The 18,924-nt window shown below is 40.5% G+C and overlaps 1 protein-coding gene across 1 annotated transcript; it reads left to right on the forward strand.

Annotated features, from left to right (window-relative positions):
* Positions 1 to 2,400: 2,400 nt before the first annotated feature.
* LSM5 (LSM5 homolog, U6 small nuclear RNA and mRNA degradation associated) lies at positions 2,401 to 8,100 on the forward strand. Its single transcript, XM_090050243.1, has 5 exons — positions 2,401 to 2,548; positions 4,022 to 4,117; positions 4,347 to 4,374; positions 6,247 to 6,319; positions 7,853 to 8,100. Exons 1-5 carry the CDS (start codon positions 2,503 to 2,505, stop codon positions 7,883 to 7,885), a joined length of 276 nt encoding a protein of 91 aa, XP_089906369.1. The 5' UTR covers positions 2,401 to 2,502; the 3' UTR covers positions 7,886 to 8,100.
* The last annotated feature ends 10,824 nt before the right edge of the window (positions 8,101 to 18,924 follow it).

Below are 18,924 nucleotides of genomic sequence, written 5' to 3' on the forward strand. Positions count from 1 at the left end.
TCTCATGAGCGAGATAATGGGTTTTCCTATTCAAGAATAGAAATGTAATATCGGGAACATTGCCTTTGTAGGCCTTCTTCGTCTATCAAATTATAAATCCCCTATTCTAAAGACTAATGAAGTGATTCTAAGCCATGGCACCATGAAGTCCTTTCAAGGGTGCTGTGGAGTGCAAAACAATGTTAGCACTGGTAAACCCCAGATAGGAATCCATTGTGTCATAAACATTCTGACCTGTTGTGGTCTTTGAGTTTTTTGCCACAGAAGAACTTCTCTTTAATTTTTCTTAGCTTTCACTTCTTTTTTTGACTAAGAGCTGACATTTTTCAAGTAGTGTCTTGAGTCTAAAAAGGCTGAAAACCACTGCATTAATGTATATTTCCAAAGGCTGCGGTAGCCCTAAGGGATTGCCAACATCATCATTTGAGTGAACATCACATAAGAGTGCATCACCTAGATTGGTTAATTCAGTTTAAAGCATATCCTATGTAGGAACAAGCTGGTACACAATCTTTTTTAAGGCTAATAATCCAAAATGTGAGCACACAACTGAAAAGTGATCCATAATGACTTGTATATCTTTCTAGGAATGAATAACCAAGGCATTCAGTCACCAACAAACAAAAGTTCCTGGGTGAGTTCCTCAATCACCCTTGTTTTGCTTGCATCCAGTTGGGATTAAACTATCTTTCCATCCATCCTCATTCTAAACTGAATACCTATATTAAATTCAGGCAACAACTAGTAGCTTGGCAGTAATCAAGACATTAAAATTGTGGGTGTGAGGATGCAGCCTTATTTTACACCATTTGTTACTGAAAATGAATTGGAGGCAACATGCTTGTCATTGTCCCATCATAATATTGTCTATTACAGCAAACTTGCTGGGGCATCCAAGAGAAGCATCCACAAGCCTTCTCTGGTGCCAGTGTTAACTGTGTTTGTAAGTTCAGAGACACAGTAGAGGTCAATATCCTGTTTTCTGCATTTCTCTTTATATTTGCTATGTAAAGATCCTACCTGTTGTGCCTCTCCCTTCCCTGAAATTGATTTGGTTATATGACAAATGTTTCTCAGCTCTATGGCAACTAGAGTCCATCCAGTAGTAAAACAAACTCCAGGTTCTCAGTTATCTTCTTTGGACTGATCACTCCAAAAGAAATGTAGGCCATCCTAGACTCCCTAGGTTGACCTTCTCCTGTAAGGCAATTTTCACTTAGCACTAGAGTGTGGATTCTATAGGTGCTTAATTTTCTGCTAATCAGTGCAGTTCATTCTGGCTGAAGTGTCACTAAGTGCATTTATGGTTTGGATCACTTTCTTCAGAGAGGTAAATTTGGCTTTATTTTCATTGGTATACTTATCAGCTGTGCAGGCTGACCAGAATACATTCAAAGCAGGCAGTGATTAGGTCACTTTTTCTAGCCCCTTCCTCAGACCATAGACTTGAGCAGGGAAGTTCTAAAAAGCTAGCTAGGAAGGTTATTTACAGCCTTTCCTAAAACAACAGTATTAAAAAAGGCTGGTTAGTGCTCTATGGGGGGGCTGCCAAACTCCACTGCTCCCTGATACAGCCAACCCCCCTGCAACTATCCATAGGTTTGCAACTGAAACTCCCAGCTGCATTTTTACATGCATCTTGCCTAACCCTGAAAACTTTCACAGGGTGCAGAAAGTTTGCATAAGGTGAGAAGAATTGCACCTACCTATGATTTGTGCTCAGCTGACCTTATGTTTCCAGCTTTGCTCATCAAGGCCCAGCAGCAGGAGAGAGGACACAATCAAATGCCTATAAACTTAATTATGCCAGAGGCAAGGATTTCTTAGGGTGATAGCTTTTTCTGGAGCAACTATGTAGTCGGCATAAAGTTAGACCAGCTTTCGAACGCAAACTATTCTTCCTCAGGTCTTGAAAGCTGGTCTAACTTTAATCCAACTGGCTGATTCAATAAGAGTGATCACTAAGAAATCCATACTTCTAGCAGACCCACAGGGCTACAACATCAGTCTTGCACTTTTAGCCACACTTTTAGCTTCTCTCATTTCTTGGAGTCTCAGACCAGCATAGACTCCCTATGCCTGAAGAAAGGTGAATGCACCCAAAAGCTTGCCAAAAACTTTTTTGCAACTACTCAGTTGGCGTAATAAAAGATACCACATCTATCCAAAGAACCTTGCCTGCCTCTTGCACTACCATAAACTTAATCCAAAGTGAGAAAGTGTTGCCTCCTGCTGCTGCAGGTCCCTCTAGACTGTGCAAAGTGGCTGACTTAGGGGCTCTGAAAAGCAGAATATACACAAGTAAGTACACAGCTTCCTCCATACAACCCTCCCTTGGCCAGGTCATGCGAAACTGGCTTAGCAAAAGGGTTACTCGACTGCTCCAACATCGATTGATTTAGTCTGACGAGGGACGCTCTAAGTTATTCAACCCGCTCCTCCGCACCTCGCTCGGTTTATTTCCCCTTGGAGGCCGTGCGATTGGCCACGTCTACTTCCAAAATGGCGGCCAACGCCACAACCAACCCGTCGCAGCTCCTGCCGCTCGGTGAGGGTCTAGCGGAGGGGGGAGGAAGCAAAGGCTCTGGTTTCCGCGGGGTCTGGGTGCGTGGGGGCGTCTAATGCAGGCTACAGGGATAGATGGATTGCGGGGGTGAAGCGCGAGAACTGTTAGACCGTTTGCGGGACGCGGCGGGGGGAGGGAAGGGGGGGAGAGGGGAGTGACGTGCGCCTGCGCTGCGATCGCGGCTCTCCCTCCCGGCGTGAGTGGAACGACGGTGACGTGCGTCATACGTAAAGCGCGTAGGCTGGGGGGTGGGGGTGTCACGTTAGGCGGGGGAGGGGCGATGCCGCGGCAGGGCGGGGACTCTGTGAGGCCGTGGATCGGCCACAGGGTTGTTGCGTGTGTGGAAGTGCTACTTCAGCGGCGCGTTGGCTCTCTCTGCAGCTGGCTGGTCACATTTTAGGCTGTGCTCATTACTGTGCACTAGTGGCCAGGCCACTTCATCCGTGAGTTGTGCAGTATAGGTAACGCGTAGAGGGGGCCACGTAAGGATGCGGCTCCCCTCTGGAAGATGTCTGTCCAAAGGTGTTTTGGCCGATCCAAGGTTCCCTCCCATCCGCTTCTCTTACAGAGGCAGGAGGAAAAAACAGAGCTCCCAAATCATCCTGTTCCTCCCTAGCTAAAATTCTGCTGTCCCAAAGATCTAAAAAAAATGTGGATTATTCTAAGATTTTAAAAAATGTGGAATATATTTTCTAAGAACATATTATTTAAGTTATCTATTTTTTGTTAATGGCAGCACTGCTCAACCTTTGGGGCTCCCAGGCTGGATGCTGCATGGGGTGGTTATTTCAGACTGGCTGCACACCAGCCTGACCCTTGTCTACCCACCCACTCTGGCCGTGGGCTGGCCCAGCCCCATGTGCCCAATGTGCGCAGGCTCAGCCCTGCACACAGAGCCACAGCATCCACCTTGCTGGGCTTTTCCCGGGTCTGGAACCTTGGCAGCAGGAAAGGGGCTGCTAACACTGCCACTGCTCCAAATTTTGGGGCCTGTGCAAACTATGTGCCAGATGACATTACCTCATGGGCTGGTGATTGAGCACCATTGGTTAATAGGATGTAGAAAAAAATGTAAAGATTAAATGTAAACATAAACCGTACGTAAATTGTTATTTAGATTTCTATCTAGCTGGATCTGGAAAGTGTGTGGAAAGTGCCTAGCATGTTGGGTACTGCTGAAATTGATTATCATTAATAGTAATATTACTAAAACTTCAATTCAAAGTGGGCTCACTAGGGTTATATAGTACTCGGTATGCCCTTGTGTTGTGTGTGTGTGTGTATATATAACAGTGGATATCCAAACAAAAGCTATTTTTATATGTATTGGCCTGTCAATGTTTCTGGCATTCTGTTTGAACGTGCACTTGTTTATCCTCACATTCTTTAAAAAGTGTACATTAAAAATAGATGTCCATTTATTCTGTGTGATGACAAATGCTTTTAAATTTGCAGAGCTTGTGGACAAATGTATCGGCTCACGTATTCACATTGTGATGAAGAGCGATAAAGAAATTGTTGGCACGCTCCTAGGATTTGATGACTTTGTCAGTATCCTTTACGTGAAACACTTTCGGGTATCAATTTTTGTGCTTACAACCTCTTCAATGCCTTCACGTGTATTTAATTTCTTTCCAACCTCCAAACATTTTTGCACTGACAAATATGCTACTTGAAGTTGGAAATAGAAAAGGCATGGCTTGTGTTATGAGATGAAAATAACATAAAGCTATTAAACTGAGGTTTTTCTGTAGTTTTATTCCTTGATCCTAGACTTCAGACATGGTATTAGAGGATGTTACAGAATTGTAAGTATTATGTTTTTCCTGGCTATTTTAACTTCATTGTTTTCACATGCAGAAAAATTCTAACAAAACAATATACACTTATTTCTGGAAAGCAGAATTCCTATTTAGAGGAGGATGGGGGGGCATGAGGCTTCTTGAGTCTGGTGTGTGTGTGGGGGAGGGATGCGGGGGAAGATCCTCAAGAAAGTGCTCATTGCCACAGTGCCTTGTAGAGCACTGTGGGAAGATGGAGGGCCCAGGTATCTTCTGTCGTGCTGTGCAGAGCATGCCACTGTAGTAGGAAGTGCTTATAGAAATAATCTTGTTGGAAACAAGTACTATTGAGGGTTCCACCTTTTTTTTTAGTACATTAAAAGAAGTACATGCCTGTTTGGCTTGCCCTTCAAAGACAATTGAAGCATCTCAAACATTACCTCTGTCTGCACCCCTAAGCCTCAGACTAAAAGTGTATATGTTACTGTCCAGTAATTTTTCAGCCACCTCTTAAATTAATATATTAGGGGTGTACAAACTACAGCTTAGGATCTGCAGGCAGTGCATATCAATTTATCCTAAAAACTACTCCTGAAGAAAGAGAAAAAATTGAATATAAACCTTTCTCCCCCCAGTTGTTTGTTTTCCATATTTGACTAAGTCATTTGACAATTAGTTATTATTCAAGCTAGGGCATTGTGTGAAGATCATTAACTCTGGGGCATGCCATTTTTGACAGTTTTTTTTTTTTTTTTTTTTTTTTATGTCCTGCTCTTGAACATGTTAGGATTTTGGTATGTGACTAGAAGGGTGAGGCAGATTGGCCAGCCCTGAACTGTGCATTTTTGGTGGAAAAATCAGTGATTGAGCATGGGTACCTCAGTATCAATGCCATATATGTTCTGCTGTGGTTGATAGGAAGCTCTGGTCTTGGCATTTTTTTCCCTAGACGGTAGCTATATGTACCCTGCCAGCTGCTATGTAGTGTAGAGATACCTAATTTAGTGTTAAACAAGTTACCTTGGGTACCTGAACCAGTTTACTCATGGCACCAGTGAGCTTTTCTTACCGTGCTGAAAGCTATGTTCACATTCCCTAGTGTTTGCCACAGAAAAGAGTTTCTGTAACTGACCTGCTTAAATGGAGTAAAAAGTCCTAGTGTCCTGAAGAAAGTTACATTGTGCCCACAGGTTTCTTTTCCAATTATGCAATTGATCCAGTAAAAGGTATCCGCCAAAATTCTGTTGGGTCTCACATAGTGCAAGTAAAGCAGTTTGCAGGCCTTTTTATATGCATTAGCATGTTTAGATTATAGAGGGATTTTGGCCTGCTTTGTTGCCAGTGACATGGTTGCTAAATCTTGTGAAACTATAAGTTACCTTGAATTGGACACTTCATGCTCTTTTTTTTAACTGGGGCTAGAACCTTGTGGAATAGCTGTCACGTGCCTTGGCACATGAACTTTTTAAAATGTTTTCCTACTTAACAGCTGACTTTCCCCTGATCTCCACATTAGATAACCCACTAAACTTAGTATTTGTTTTTTGACATACAGACAGAATTAAAATGATCAGAATCTAGGATAAGGAATGTTTTGTTGCGTGTCCTTGCAAGCTTATACAGCAAGCCATTGAGAAAGTTGAGAGCAGTTAGCTTATAAAACTTGATCTGTGGAATTCTTTCTTTTTCTGAATTGAATAGAAAAAGAACATCATGATGTTCGGTCCTTAGAACACACAGCGGACCTGTACCAAAATGTATGGTGTTGCTTGATTTAAAATATTTGTTAAATAGCTGAGCTCAGTACAGAGCCATAAGCTTCACTACAATTCCTTTGCATATTTTTGGTTATCTTAAACTCTTATTTACTCAGTCTTTTTCTTCCTAATGTTCATTTAGTGAAATTACACCTGAAGGAAGAAGAATTACAAAACTAGATCAGATTTTGTTAAATGGAAACAACATAACAATGGTAAGTCCTGGAAATTATTTTTTGCCTTAGCATGTGGACAGTTCAGTTGAAAAGTTCTCTTGAGTAAGATAGAACTTTTCTTTTCATTTTTGCTAACTTTTTAAAACTGGTGCTCTAGACAGATGTAAATACAGTTTGTACTGTAGTTCATGTAGTTACAGACTTAAAAAGTGATTGCTGAACAAGTGTAATGGTACCATTTCAAAACCAGAGGAAAAAAACAGAAGTGTGAAGTCAGTTGTATCTTGACATAATAAACTAAAATCATAAGGCTGCTGATGCTAGTTTCAGTTTGGACCCTCAATAATGTGGTATTATACAGATTTGGTTACAAAGAAGAATGCTAGGGCTTACAAAGGTAGATGGAAACAAACTTCTACTTTGAGTTGCTGATTTTATATATCTATATCTATATCTACCTTTTGTAAGCCCTAGCATATCTACATCTATATCCCAAACAAACAGGAATAGAAAATTTGACCTTGGTTTTTTTAAAAGGCATGCTTATTGCATACCTGCTCTTAATAATCTGGATATTCATATAAAAAAAATGACAAAGATGGCAAAACTTCTAGCAATTTCTTTTCTAGGTACCCCTTTTTATTTTGTGTTGAAGTTGCATTTGTTGGCTTCTTTCTTGAGACAAATTGAAGCATATGCTTATCTGTTGACAGCAGTACCAACTTGGATTCCTTCTAGAGCAGTAGTACCCAACTCATCTGGCCCCATGGGTCCAGATCCCGTCCACAGGTCAGAAGCTGTGTAATCTGGTCCCTGGGGCTGGAATTTGGTGGTATTGCTAATTAATGCGATTCCCAGAGCTGTAGCAGCGGTTGTTCTTCCCACCTCCAAATTTCCACCCTCATGGAGATCCCCAGAGGCCAGATGACAAGGCTCCACATCCTGAATCCTGCCTGTGGGGCTCCCCAGGCATCCAGAAATTTGATGGTAGGACTAGTGGCAACAGCATTAATTGCTGTGGTGCCCCAAGACCCTTGTGGAGCTCCATTTGCTGGATCTTGGTCACCCATGCTCTCAAGCAAGGGGAAAATACAGCATGTTTAGTCAGGAGTAACTGGTTAATTAAAATATATCAAATGAGAAGACTGAAACCATTTAAAAAAACATTCACTCTTAAGAAAATATTTACTATTTTCAGTTACTGTGTGGTTTGCTCAAGAACAAGTCAGCCTTGGTAGGAATGCCAAGTACAGTGTGGAAAATAAAAGGAGTAAGAGTTTGAAAACAGGAGCATTCCATTAGCTGAAAACAAAAGCTACATCATTCTTCATTTGATCTGATCCTGTGACTGCTTCTGTTGGGAGCAGAGTTGATAGCAATTTTGATTCAGTTACTTAGGACCACACATGTAGAATTGTGTTCTAGCATGACTTCAAACTTGCTCTTTGCTAAGCGTGTTGTGGCTAACTGTGTAACATTCTGACAATTCTTGCACAAGGCTTGAAATGAAATATGAACTTTTTTCATACTGTCTCCTCATACACAATTGTCTCTCTTTTTTTTTTTTTATAGCTGGTTCCTGGAGGAGAAGGACCTGAAGTATAAACTGCTGTGTTTCTCTATGAAGACTCTTGTTATATGTTTGTTCACTGGGGCATTTGGGTTTTTTTTACATTTAATGTTGATATTTGATAAGGTAAATATTTCCTTTTCAGGGAAGATGCATAGTTAATGCTGACTTTGTAAGTTAAATAATGACTCTTTTTGTACAGACATGTTGATATGCTGTTCTGAATAAAAGATATTTTCTTTTTGTTAAATATGGTGGTTGGTTGTCTAATATTACTGTATTAGAAAAAATGCCTGCAGTTTAAAAAGAAATCGGGGAATCAAAATTGATGGACACAATTTGTTGCAACTGCTCCATGCATAAGAAAATAATACCTTTTTTTGCTCAAACCAGTCAGTCGGCCATTATTTTAAACGTTCTGTTTCACATCTTGTATGCTATTCTGTAGTGTGGGTGTAACATAGAACCTGTGCTAAAATCTCAGGTAAGAGATTTTGAAGTAAGAGTTGGATACTGGGCAGTTACTTTTATCTAAATAATACTTTCATTAAGTACATGCATTCATTCTTATCATCCACGCAAGTTATATCACCCAGCATATGTAATGACATTCCAGCAGGAACTCAGCTGTTTTTTTTAGAAATTAAACCAAGATTTGTGTCCGTGGGTCAAAGACCAGTTTTATTGGCTTATGGTTCTACTATCCTTTGGCTTTAGTGGCTTTTTTTGTCGTCTTTTTTTGGAAACGCATTTCCTTTTCTTGTTAGGAAAAAAAATTGTAATCTTGTGGTCAAAAGAGAGCCAGGGAATATCAACACTATCTATTGTTCAGGAAGAGGGGAAAAAAAGTTGTTTTGGAGCTTCCCATTCACATGGGTGGGAGACTGCACTTCTGCCACTAAGTGGTGCTATTTGTACTTGAATAAATTGGGATTGTGCTATGCCTCACTTGCATAGTTCAAAATACCCCTCCTTCCACAAGAAATATAACTTCCTGTCTTTTTTTCTTCTCCATGATCCAGAGGGTGACCCAAATCACAGGAGGGGGTTTCCTTGCTTTAGAAACGTTCTGAATTAGGAAGCAGTGCATTCTTAATATAAAAAAGAAAATGAAGTCTAGTTCTGAAGTGGATCCATTACAGCTTGTTTCTCTTTTTTTTTTTTTCCACTGAAGAAGAATCGCAGATCTCTTGTTGCTTACAGAGATGCATTGGGACAATTTTGTGGGTTAAACAAATGCCTTACCTAGCATCACCAAAAATGTGAAGGAGATTAGGGAAAGGGACTTAGACCTAGGCTGGAGAGAAATTGTTCTCTGAAATAGGCCAAAGCAAACTGTATTGTCCAACTTTATCTGAATAAGGAAGCTACACTCTATACCAGAACTTCAACTGAAGTAAAATAAAGATTTTTTTTTTAAACTTTTCTTTCTCTCTAAAGAAGAGTGCTTTCTTTTTAAGACCATGAGCTTAAGGGATGTTATGCTCTGAGTGTCAACCCTGCTTGAATTAGGCTGTTACAGGTAATCTGAATGAATTCACCAAATGGCTTCCCATGCCCATCCTTAGCCTTTCCTGTATTAGGGATACATTCTTTTAACAGTCTTCAGTTAATTAGAGCATCATACTTCTATCTTATTTAAGTCAAGTCACTTTTGTCCATTAGAAATTTGATTAGGTTCACTAAAACAGTGCTGGCTTCTAGCTAGTAAAACTCAGGTTTTTGTTATCATAATTTTATCTCACCATCCATCCTATTGAAAGATAACATTGCAAAAAGTACCTCTCCGATAGACCTCATTTGGAAATGTGACTACACTCTTGTCCCAAAGTACCTATTTTTCACAAACTTTAAGCTATTAACTTCTATTAAATTGTTTCATGAAATTAAATTTCAAAAGTATTATTATATAGTATAGCATGTTAACAGCATGAAATGTAGAGTTCCTTAGTTTGGCATTTTGTGAAGTATTGATCCAAAATATAATAATATTAATAGTTGGCTACACACATCTTTATTTTAGTTGCTGTTTGGATATGTGAGCCATTCATTCAGTATGTAAACAGTTTGCAAGAACAAGTTGCCAAAATTGGATTCATAAATGGAAGGGTAAGCAATATTTAGTTCTCTTGTCAGAAGAGGAGTGAAATGTATGTCCTTTTATTCTCTGCAGGTTTTACTTGTTATCCCTAGAATAAAATCTGGTATTGTCTCTTACTTTTGCTGTGATAACTACTACTTATCTTCAAAGAGGAAGTGCTAATACTTCTCATGGGAAGAAATTGGGTGCATCACTCCTTAAAGGCTGTATATATTGCTTTTTAATAGCATCTGGCTGGAAAAAATTAAATATTTCACAGAAGGCAAGGAGAAAATGTTAGTTTGTGCTGAAGAAATTTAAAGTAATTTATGCATTGATTTTACTTTTTCAGTTGTCTTGCTCAATAGTTATACCACTTGCTAATTAAGAAACAAACTGCTGTGTTGGGTTCTGTAGAAAGCTAATGTTTATTTGCATTGCTGCTGTTCTGGCCTTCAAGATTTGTCTCAGAGTTGCTTTGTAGCTTACTGTTAGGTTTTTACCATACCATAGAGAGATCTGAACTAAAATAAAATGAGCCATAGCAGGTGCATGATTTTGACAGTGGTTTCAAAATGCTAGTTAGAACTGGTCCAAAATTTTTTTCTGTGGTAAGAGTTGTCCGAGTTGCTGTGACTACAGTTCTGTGGTAAAAAGCAGCTTCCCTTATCAGCATGTGCTGAGGGAATCCCCTAACAATGAAATGTTTGACTTATAAAATCAGATATAGAGGCAAATCCTGGTCTCATTGTGGTCAATTGCAACATTTGTATTGACTTCACTGGCTACTAGTATTTTTGATATTTGGTTTTTGGAAACTAGAAGTATGGTGAATAAATTCTTAAAGAAATGATTTTGTCTACTAGCCCAATCATGCTGCTATTATTTTACTTTGAGAGCTATCTACAATATTTTGGGAGTCAAAGAAAAGCCTTGTCCTAAAATGAGCTGAAGTTGACTAAAAGTGCTCCATATCAAAAGTAGAGACAAAATACAATCATCTCTTCTCAGCTTCACGGAATTCTAACCAGAATGTAAGACTATTATTTTGTCGCACAGTATTTTTACTTTGACATGTTAACTGGTGAAATTTTTACACGTACAGAGTATCCAGTGCTATAAATCTCTTCTTACACATTGGGGTATATTTTCACTGATTTTTTTTGTCTATATCTTGCCAAAAAGTTATGGTGTCTGAATTGTTATATTCGTTGCCATTGATGACATAGGTTATATTTCAACATTTGTTCCTGAGAATAGTCTAGTCTTGTAATTCAGTGCGTCTCCTGATAACTTTAAAGCTTCAGCAGATGTTGGCATTTGCTGTTCTTTTATGAGTTTTTAGAGTGAATGACCCAACTTTTATGATATATTCATAGAGAATGGCTTTAATTTCTTGTAAAGAAAACAGTGTGAGATTTAGAAGTGTTCTTGTAATTGTGTACAATACAACAATGGAAACATCATGGCTTTGTCTGAGTTTTGAGACCTGTTTAACCCTTTATACACAGTTAATTCCAAACTGAAAAATGTGCCTATGCATATCATTTGTGAATTTTTAACTACAGAGGTTTTGGTTTATTACTGATTAAAATGGGCTTTCTTGCTTCTTACCGTTAATACTTTCCATAGGTATTGTACTACTTAGTTAAGTTGCTATACTCTTACTACTCTTCATTGTTCATTACCTAGGTAAGCATGCAGTAAGAGTTTGTGTTTAAACCAATTATTTAGAGGCAGTTTTTTAAAAAGTGCCACTATGTGTGAGCATTGAAAATTGTGCCTGTAAGTCTTTGGTGTGCTGATCAGCTTTGCCTTTAATGGAACTATGCTGATTTTAAAATGCCTGAATTTTATTTGTACAGTTGAACCTGTTTGGTTCTTATGCTGTACCCAGTACTCTTATTATCTGAAATGTAGCAATTAATTGCCTTCTGTAAATGAACAATATCTTCATGACAAAAATAAAATGATCCAATTTAGTTTCTGTTATTTGTGATGATGCTCAAGATGGATCTTGTCCTGATTTTCAGCCTATGGTGAGTTCATAGAACTGAGTTATGAAAATCATCTTACCTGCAGGCAAAACAAATTGCATCTGGAAGGTCTGAGTAGTAACAGCATTTGGGGAGTCAGTGTTCCCTATTTTAGTGACTTCCAGAGCAAATGTTTTTCAATTTACAGTTAAAATTATTTTACCAACTGTTAGCCCCACAAATTAACTACCAACTTTGAGAGTTAACAGGGGTTATTTTTACCTTGAGTACTATTACTAGTGATAAACATGTTATAAGACAAATTACCATCTGTGTGTGATAAAGCAGAAACTACAACCTTTTCGTCTCAAAACTTACTAATTTTAGGTGGTTTTCTATGAATATCAATAATATAAAGAAAAAAAGTATTGCTGTTGGAGTAAAGTGAAAAAAACCCATAAGAGCCACACACATAATGGTGTTTATGATGGAAAAGTTCTCCTGTCGTGCCCAACTGAGGCTGTGGTTATATATACCATCTTTTGATTTGCAAATCTCTTCCTAGAAATCAGTAAGATTAATATGAAACAAAACAGACATAGTTCATGATACAGAAAGTTGGTTCATTTGTTGTATAATATTAGTCTTAACATTTTAACCATGAGAGCTAAAACTTTCTGTTTATAGATGACAACTAGTGCAGCTGAGATGCTTGGACACTTAGTGTTGGGAACAATACAAGAATTCAGTGTTAAGGGTAAGTCTGTAATTTACATCAACTGAAGTTCTGTCTCATAGATTGAAATGCAGAATGCATAGAAGTACATTAGCTATAAAAATTTAGTTCCAGGGTACCTTTATAAAGAGTTAAAAAGTGCCAGCATTTGACCTTTAGTTTCTACACTGGGCCTTTTCTATGCTTTAGGCTCAGGTTCAAACATTTTTATTGGGAAATCAAAGCACTCTAATCTAAAACTTCATTCAGTGATGTGCTCAACACGTACTGAGAGCGCATTGAAGTTAGGCCCCTGACTTCCTGGATTACCGCTACAGATTTATTTTTTTCTGTTAAACCTGACAGGTCAACTGTGTGTGTATGTATATGCAGTAACACATGGCCAGTAACCAGGCAACTGCATGCTCCAGATGTGGTGGGAGACCTAAAACAGGTAGCTGATTACTTTTCCATGGACTGAAAGCACAAGACCCTTCAGTAGCCTTATTTCTTCTAATTTATAAGATGGTATTTCTACAGTGCTCCTCATTAAGTGCTCTTACTGTGTGTGTGTGTGTGTGTGTGTGTGTGTGTGTGTGTGTGTGATCTTTTAGAATTATTTTTGTAGTTTCTTTTTCCATTTAAAATTTGTTAGCTTAATTCTCATTTGTGCTGCATTTTGTAGATAGTTGGTAGGGTCGGAACGGACCTGAGCAGATCACCAAGTCTGACCCCCTGTCATAGGCAGGAAAGATGCTGGGTCAAATGACCCTGGCAAGGTGATTTAGCCTCCTTTTTGAAGACCCCCAGGGTAGGAGCAAGCACCATTTCCCTTGGAAGTTGGTTCCAGATCCTAGCTGCCCTGAGAAGCAGTGCTTCCTGATGTCCAGCCTGACCCTACTCTCAGTCAACTTATGGCTGTTATTCCTAATTTATTCCTGGTAGTGCTCAGGGGAACAGGGTCTCTCCCATTCCCCACTTGTCCCCCTTGGTAAGTTTATAGATGGCCACCAGATCCCCTCTCAGCATTCTCTTGTGAAGGCAGAACAGGTTCAGGTCCTGTAGCCTCCCCTTGTAGGGCCTGCTCTGCTGGCCCCTGATCATGCAAGTGGCCCTCCTTTGGACCCTCTCAATGCTGTCCACATCCTTCCAGAAGTGTGGCGCTCAAAACTGGATGCAGTACTCCAACTGTGGCCTGACCAAGTTGGACCTGCTTGTGATGCATCTGTGGCTGCATGACAAGGTGCGGTTGGCCCTACTGACCGCGTCTTCACAGTCTTCCCATTGGTGATCCGTGTTCATCTTGGAATCGATAACGAGTCCAAGATCCTTTTCTGCCTCTGTGCTGATGAAAAGGGAGTTCCCCAGTCTGTAGGTATGCTGCTGGTTCTTCCTCCCCAGGTGCGGTACCTTGCACTTGTCAGTATTGAAACCCATCCAATTCTCATCTGCCCGACCTTGTAACCTGTCCAGGTCTAGTTGTAGCCTGTCCCTCCCTTCTAATGTGCCCACTTCTCCCCACATCTTAGTGTCATCCATGAACTTGGACAAGGTTGGACAAGGTGCTTTTCACCCCCTTGTCCAAGTTGCTGATGAAGATGTTGAACAGTGCAGGTCTGAGGACTGAGCCCTGGGGAACCCCACTACCCACATCCCTCCAGCTTGAAAATGACCCATCTATCACCACTATCTGGGTGGCCCTTTAGGCAGTTTGCAGCCCATCTGACTGTGTAGGCATCGATGCCACAGTCACCTAATTTTTTGATGAGAATGGGGTGAGAGGCCATGTCAAAGGCCTTCCTAAAGTCCAGAAAGACTACGTCCACCACAACACCTGCGTCCAAGGATTTTGTGACCTGGTCATAAAAGGCCACCAGGTTGGTCTGACAGAACTTGCCTCTGAACCCGTGTTGGTTGCCCCTAAGCATAATATAACCTCCCCCTGCTGGTCCCTTGCAGATGTGCTCCTGGATAATTTTCTCAAAGAGCTTCCCCAGGACCAAGGTAAGACTAATGGGCCTATAGTTTCCTGGGTGGTCCTTCCTTCCTTTTTTGAAAATGGGGACAACACTGGCCCTTTTCCAATCCTCTGGCACCTTGCCAGAGCACCATAAATGCTTGTAGAGCTGTGCCAGAGGTCCTGCAATGTGCTCTGCCAATTCCCTCAGCACCCTTGTGTGGATATCATCTGGACCTGCTGATGAACACGTCCAGTCCCATCAGAAGTTCCCTGACCAGGTCCACTCTGACCTTGGGCCTGGCTGTGCCTCTCCTGAGTTCATCCAAGATTCTGGGGCGGGGGATGTCCTGGTCCCTGCTCAGAAATATGGAGGCAAAGAATTTGTTAAAGAGGTCAGCTTTATCATCTGGTGCAACCACCAGCTTGCCAAGCGTGTCCTGCCGGGGCCCCATGTTACCCGGTGCCTTCTTCGTACTCCTTATGCATTTAAAAAGAACTTTGATCTGGGTCGCTAGTCCCAGTGCCATGTCTGCCTTAGCCTTCCTAACAGCCTCCCTACAGTCTCGAGCAATGGAGGTATAATCCTCCTTGGTAATGGCCCCTCCCTTCCATCAGGTGTACACCTCCTTGCTAGCTTTCATATGATCCTGAATGCCTTTGTGCTGTGGAGGCTTTTGAGCACTCTGGCCCCTTTGACTCGCATTGGGATTGTTGCCCTTTGGGCTCAGAGGATCGTTTCCTTAAGGAACGACCGCACTTCTTGGATTCCCAACTCTCCTCTCCTCCGGGACCTCAGTGCCTCCCTGACTAAACTCCTTAATTCATTGAAATCAGCCTTCCTGAAGTCCAGGGCTGTTGCCTTGCTGCAGGCCTTTGACACCCTGCGCTGGATGGTGAATTCCAGTAGGTGATGATCGCTGTCGCCCAGGTAGTCGAAACTCCGCAGAGTCCTCGCCAGGTCATTGCCTGTGGCCAGGACCAGGTCCAGCAAGGCATTCCCCCTGGTGGGACTGTGCACGAATTCATAGTGTTATGAATGAGTGGCTTGTATACAGTTTTGTTTTGTTTTTTTGGTCTTCTTTTTGTTTTGTATTTTGTTGGGTTTTTTTAATGAAATGTCTAGTCTCGATCACACATGTATTCTTTAGTCTTTAACCAGAGACTTCTTACCTTAGCAGTACCTATAGAGGACACCAGCCCTGCCTCTTGCATCCCTGCTTCATCAACAAGGGTATGAAAATAGTGGTGCATACTCCCCATTCTCAGTTCTTCTCAGCTGCTGAGAGGAAATAGTTTATCAGTCAGTTAAACAAAAGATCTTATAGCTATTTTTGTCAATCCAGCATTTCATTCAACATTTGTCAGCACCTGATTGTTCATGTAAAATATGTTCCATTTCCTTCTTGTCTTTTCTGTCCAAAAGAATCACAAGAGTTTCATAATGAATTATACTGAGGAATGTTTATTTAAAGGAGGGTGTTTTGCAAAAGTGTTCTTTAAACATGAAAGCCAAAATGCTGAAATCAAGAATCTGTAGAGCCAGAATTTCAAGAGAGATCAGTACCTGAAATCTTGGCTTCCTTTTCAAAATTGCTCCACCCCACAAACTGGATGCAGACCATGGGATCCTCACAAGCTGGATTCAGGTGTGAGGCCAGGACCAGTGACAGAAGTGGCAGAACTGTGGCAGCACAGTCCTTGTTCTCCTCCCCTGCCATCAACAGTCATACTCCTTGCGGCCCTGTGACAGATTGTGACAGGTTCTAGCCTCTGGTAGCTCTGCCTTTGACTTTCCTGGTCCACCAAGAATTCTGCAGACTGTGTTTTTGATACCTTTGTGTTAAACTAATATGTATTTCAATAGGTAATGGAAGTGTTTAAACTCATTAGAGTGAACAAATGCAGATAGAGCAATGGTATGCCATAAATTAAGCCCATATTCATCCTGAGTGGCACTTTGATCCCTTTCTTTTATCTGATCTTCTGCTCTGCTTTCTGCTCCCTTCCCTGTGCTTTTTATTCTCTACCATACTTTCTCCAGATCTGTTGTGTGCCACTTGTGGGATGTGCTGCAGATTTGCCACCTATTAGACCGAGAAACCTCTTCAGAGATGGGAGAAAGGCCAACCCAAATCTTTTAAAACCTTCTGAGTTTAGGAAACTGACTCTTTCACTTTTAGATGGCCAATGACTTATTTAACCTGGAACTGACAACTATCAGATCAAATAAGAGCCAGTGCTTATAGGAAGTTCTTAATTTAGCTTGCAGATTCTGAAAGCTCAAAATATTGGGATGAGCATCTGTAATCTTGTAGGCTTTATTAGCTGTCAAAAAATGTTGAGGTTCACACCCTAATAGTTATAAGGAAGACACTGGAACTCTCATGTAAAACAATTAATGAAACTGTCATATTTTATAACTGGTCTTTATAAATTTAATTTACCCATTAACTTCTTAATTCTATATTCATTCTTAATCAGTCATTACCAAAAAATAAATGTGGATTTTTTTTTCATAGTCTTTTACCAGATGCCCCTTTACAATTCTCACCTGAAGCCCTAGTAAACAGCTGTCAGCATTGTACTCTTCTTTTCCTTTTGGAGTTTATTTTTAACATACTTGAAATATATGGAAGTACAAGAGTCACCCAACAAAATAAATGTTAACTGTGAAGTTGTATTGCTTGCTTATTCATTCAGTCTATTTCTGTCATTTCAGCATACTGCTGCTTTTGCTGTTAGAGGCATTGGAAAATGTAAGTTATCTGGAACCCACAGCCCACATGTTTCCTCCCTGGGCCCCACAAAAAGAGTCTAAGTGACTTGCTCAGTTGCACAGGACATTAGTGGCAGGGTAGAGAATTGAGCCATAGTCTCCTGTTTTCCAAATTAGCACCTTTACTGCTGGGCCATCTTTTCCCCACAACTCCTCCAGGAACATGTCAGAAAATGTACCAGTATTTACATTTCAGGTGTTTGCATATATTGCATCATGCATATGGAGGTACTCTATACAAAATCCTTATAAAAGAAACATTAAGATTATTTCTATAATCTTAGCTTTCCCTCCTGTGGGTGTGCATAGTTTTGCCTATGATTAGAGGGTCACATTTTACTATTTTTCATTATCCCTGCTTTATTCAGTAGTTCCTGCCTTATATCAGACAGTGATAGATGAAAGTGCATCTTTCAGTGTGAGGAGCTGGTTGCAGGGAAGGTCATAGTTTGATGTGCAGTGGATAGGGTGGTTGGTGAGAAGTGGCCACGCACTGACCAGTGAGTGTAAGAAAAATACTATTGAATAGCTGTCTCTTGCAATTTCAAATGCCAGAATGTTGAATGAAGAAAGGAGTTCATGGTTTACCTTATTCAGTGTGTATGCATATTAAATCTTTTGCTACTTTATTCTATTGCATAGACACCTTTACAACTTATAGAAAGCCTCTGGATCATATCCTATTTGCAGCTACAAATTAAAAAATGCCCTCGAATTTCATATATCATACATAAAGCCCATAAAATATTGACAGGTTGGAATGTTTACTGTGCTTGGGTCTAGTCATGTAAGTAGTGCCAAGAAAATGTTGGGATGCTGGCAGTTGATGATGATGGAAATATGGAGATGGTAGGTGAGAGAAAAGTAAGTGAGGTCAAGAAGATGCATATCTGTCTTTAAGCAGAGCATAGTTAGGATGACTTGGGAAGATTTATTTTTCTTAAGTCATAAATTGGAGTTGGGCATTCAATTCCTGTGTTTGCCCTTAGCATTGTCCTTATAACTAAATCATGGTTTCACAATTTTTTTGCAGAAACCTAGTAAAACGGTGATATTTATGATTGCTGCAAAAATAGCATTGGTTGCAATTTCCCAGGAAATAACCAAATCCCTCCCCCCCCCCCACCCAACCCCAGTAAAAATAAAATGCTGGCTCCCCAGTGGGAGCCAGTGATCCTTGATGCCACTGTGGGCTGACCTTTCAGCCTACCTGGCAGAGGAAGGTGCTGGCTGTCAGGGCAGCAGCCACGATGGTGACTGCTCCCTGGTGCCTTTCGGTGAATCAATGTTGAGGGGTGGGGCTGCCTCCCCACACCATTGCCCAGGGGTGGGACTGTTCCAAAATTACAGTGAAATTGGTTCTTTGGGTCATAACCAAGCCACAAAAATTGCTTTCTCTTGCCATGAGTTAGGTACCAGGTAGGTCCCTACTTAAAACTTATTTCTCTTGTTTGTATAGTTTGCATTATTGAGGCATGCAGTCTAGTGACCCTAACTCTTATAAAATGATTTTTTGTCAGAATAATGATGGACATAATACAAACCCTCATGTTCAGTTCAAGTAATA

The sequence above is a fragment of the Crocodylus siamensis genome, chromosome 5 (genome assembly GCF_052110815.1).
Source record: "Crocodylus siamensis isolate JL-2025a chromosome 5, ASM5211081v1, whole genome shotgun sequence".
NCBI lineage: Eukaryota > Metazoa > Chordata > Crocodylia > Crocodylidae > Crocodylus > Crocodylus siamensis.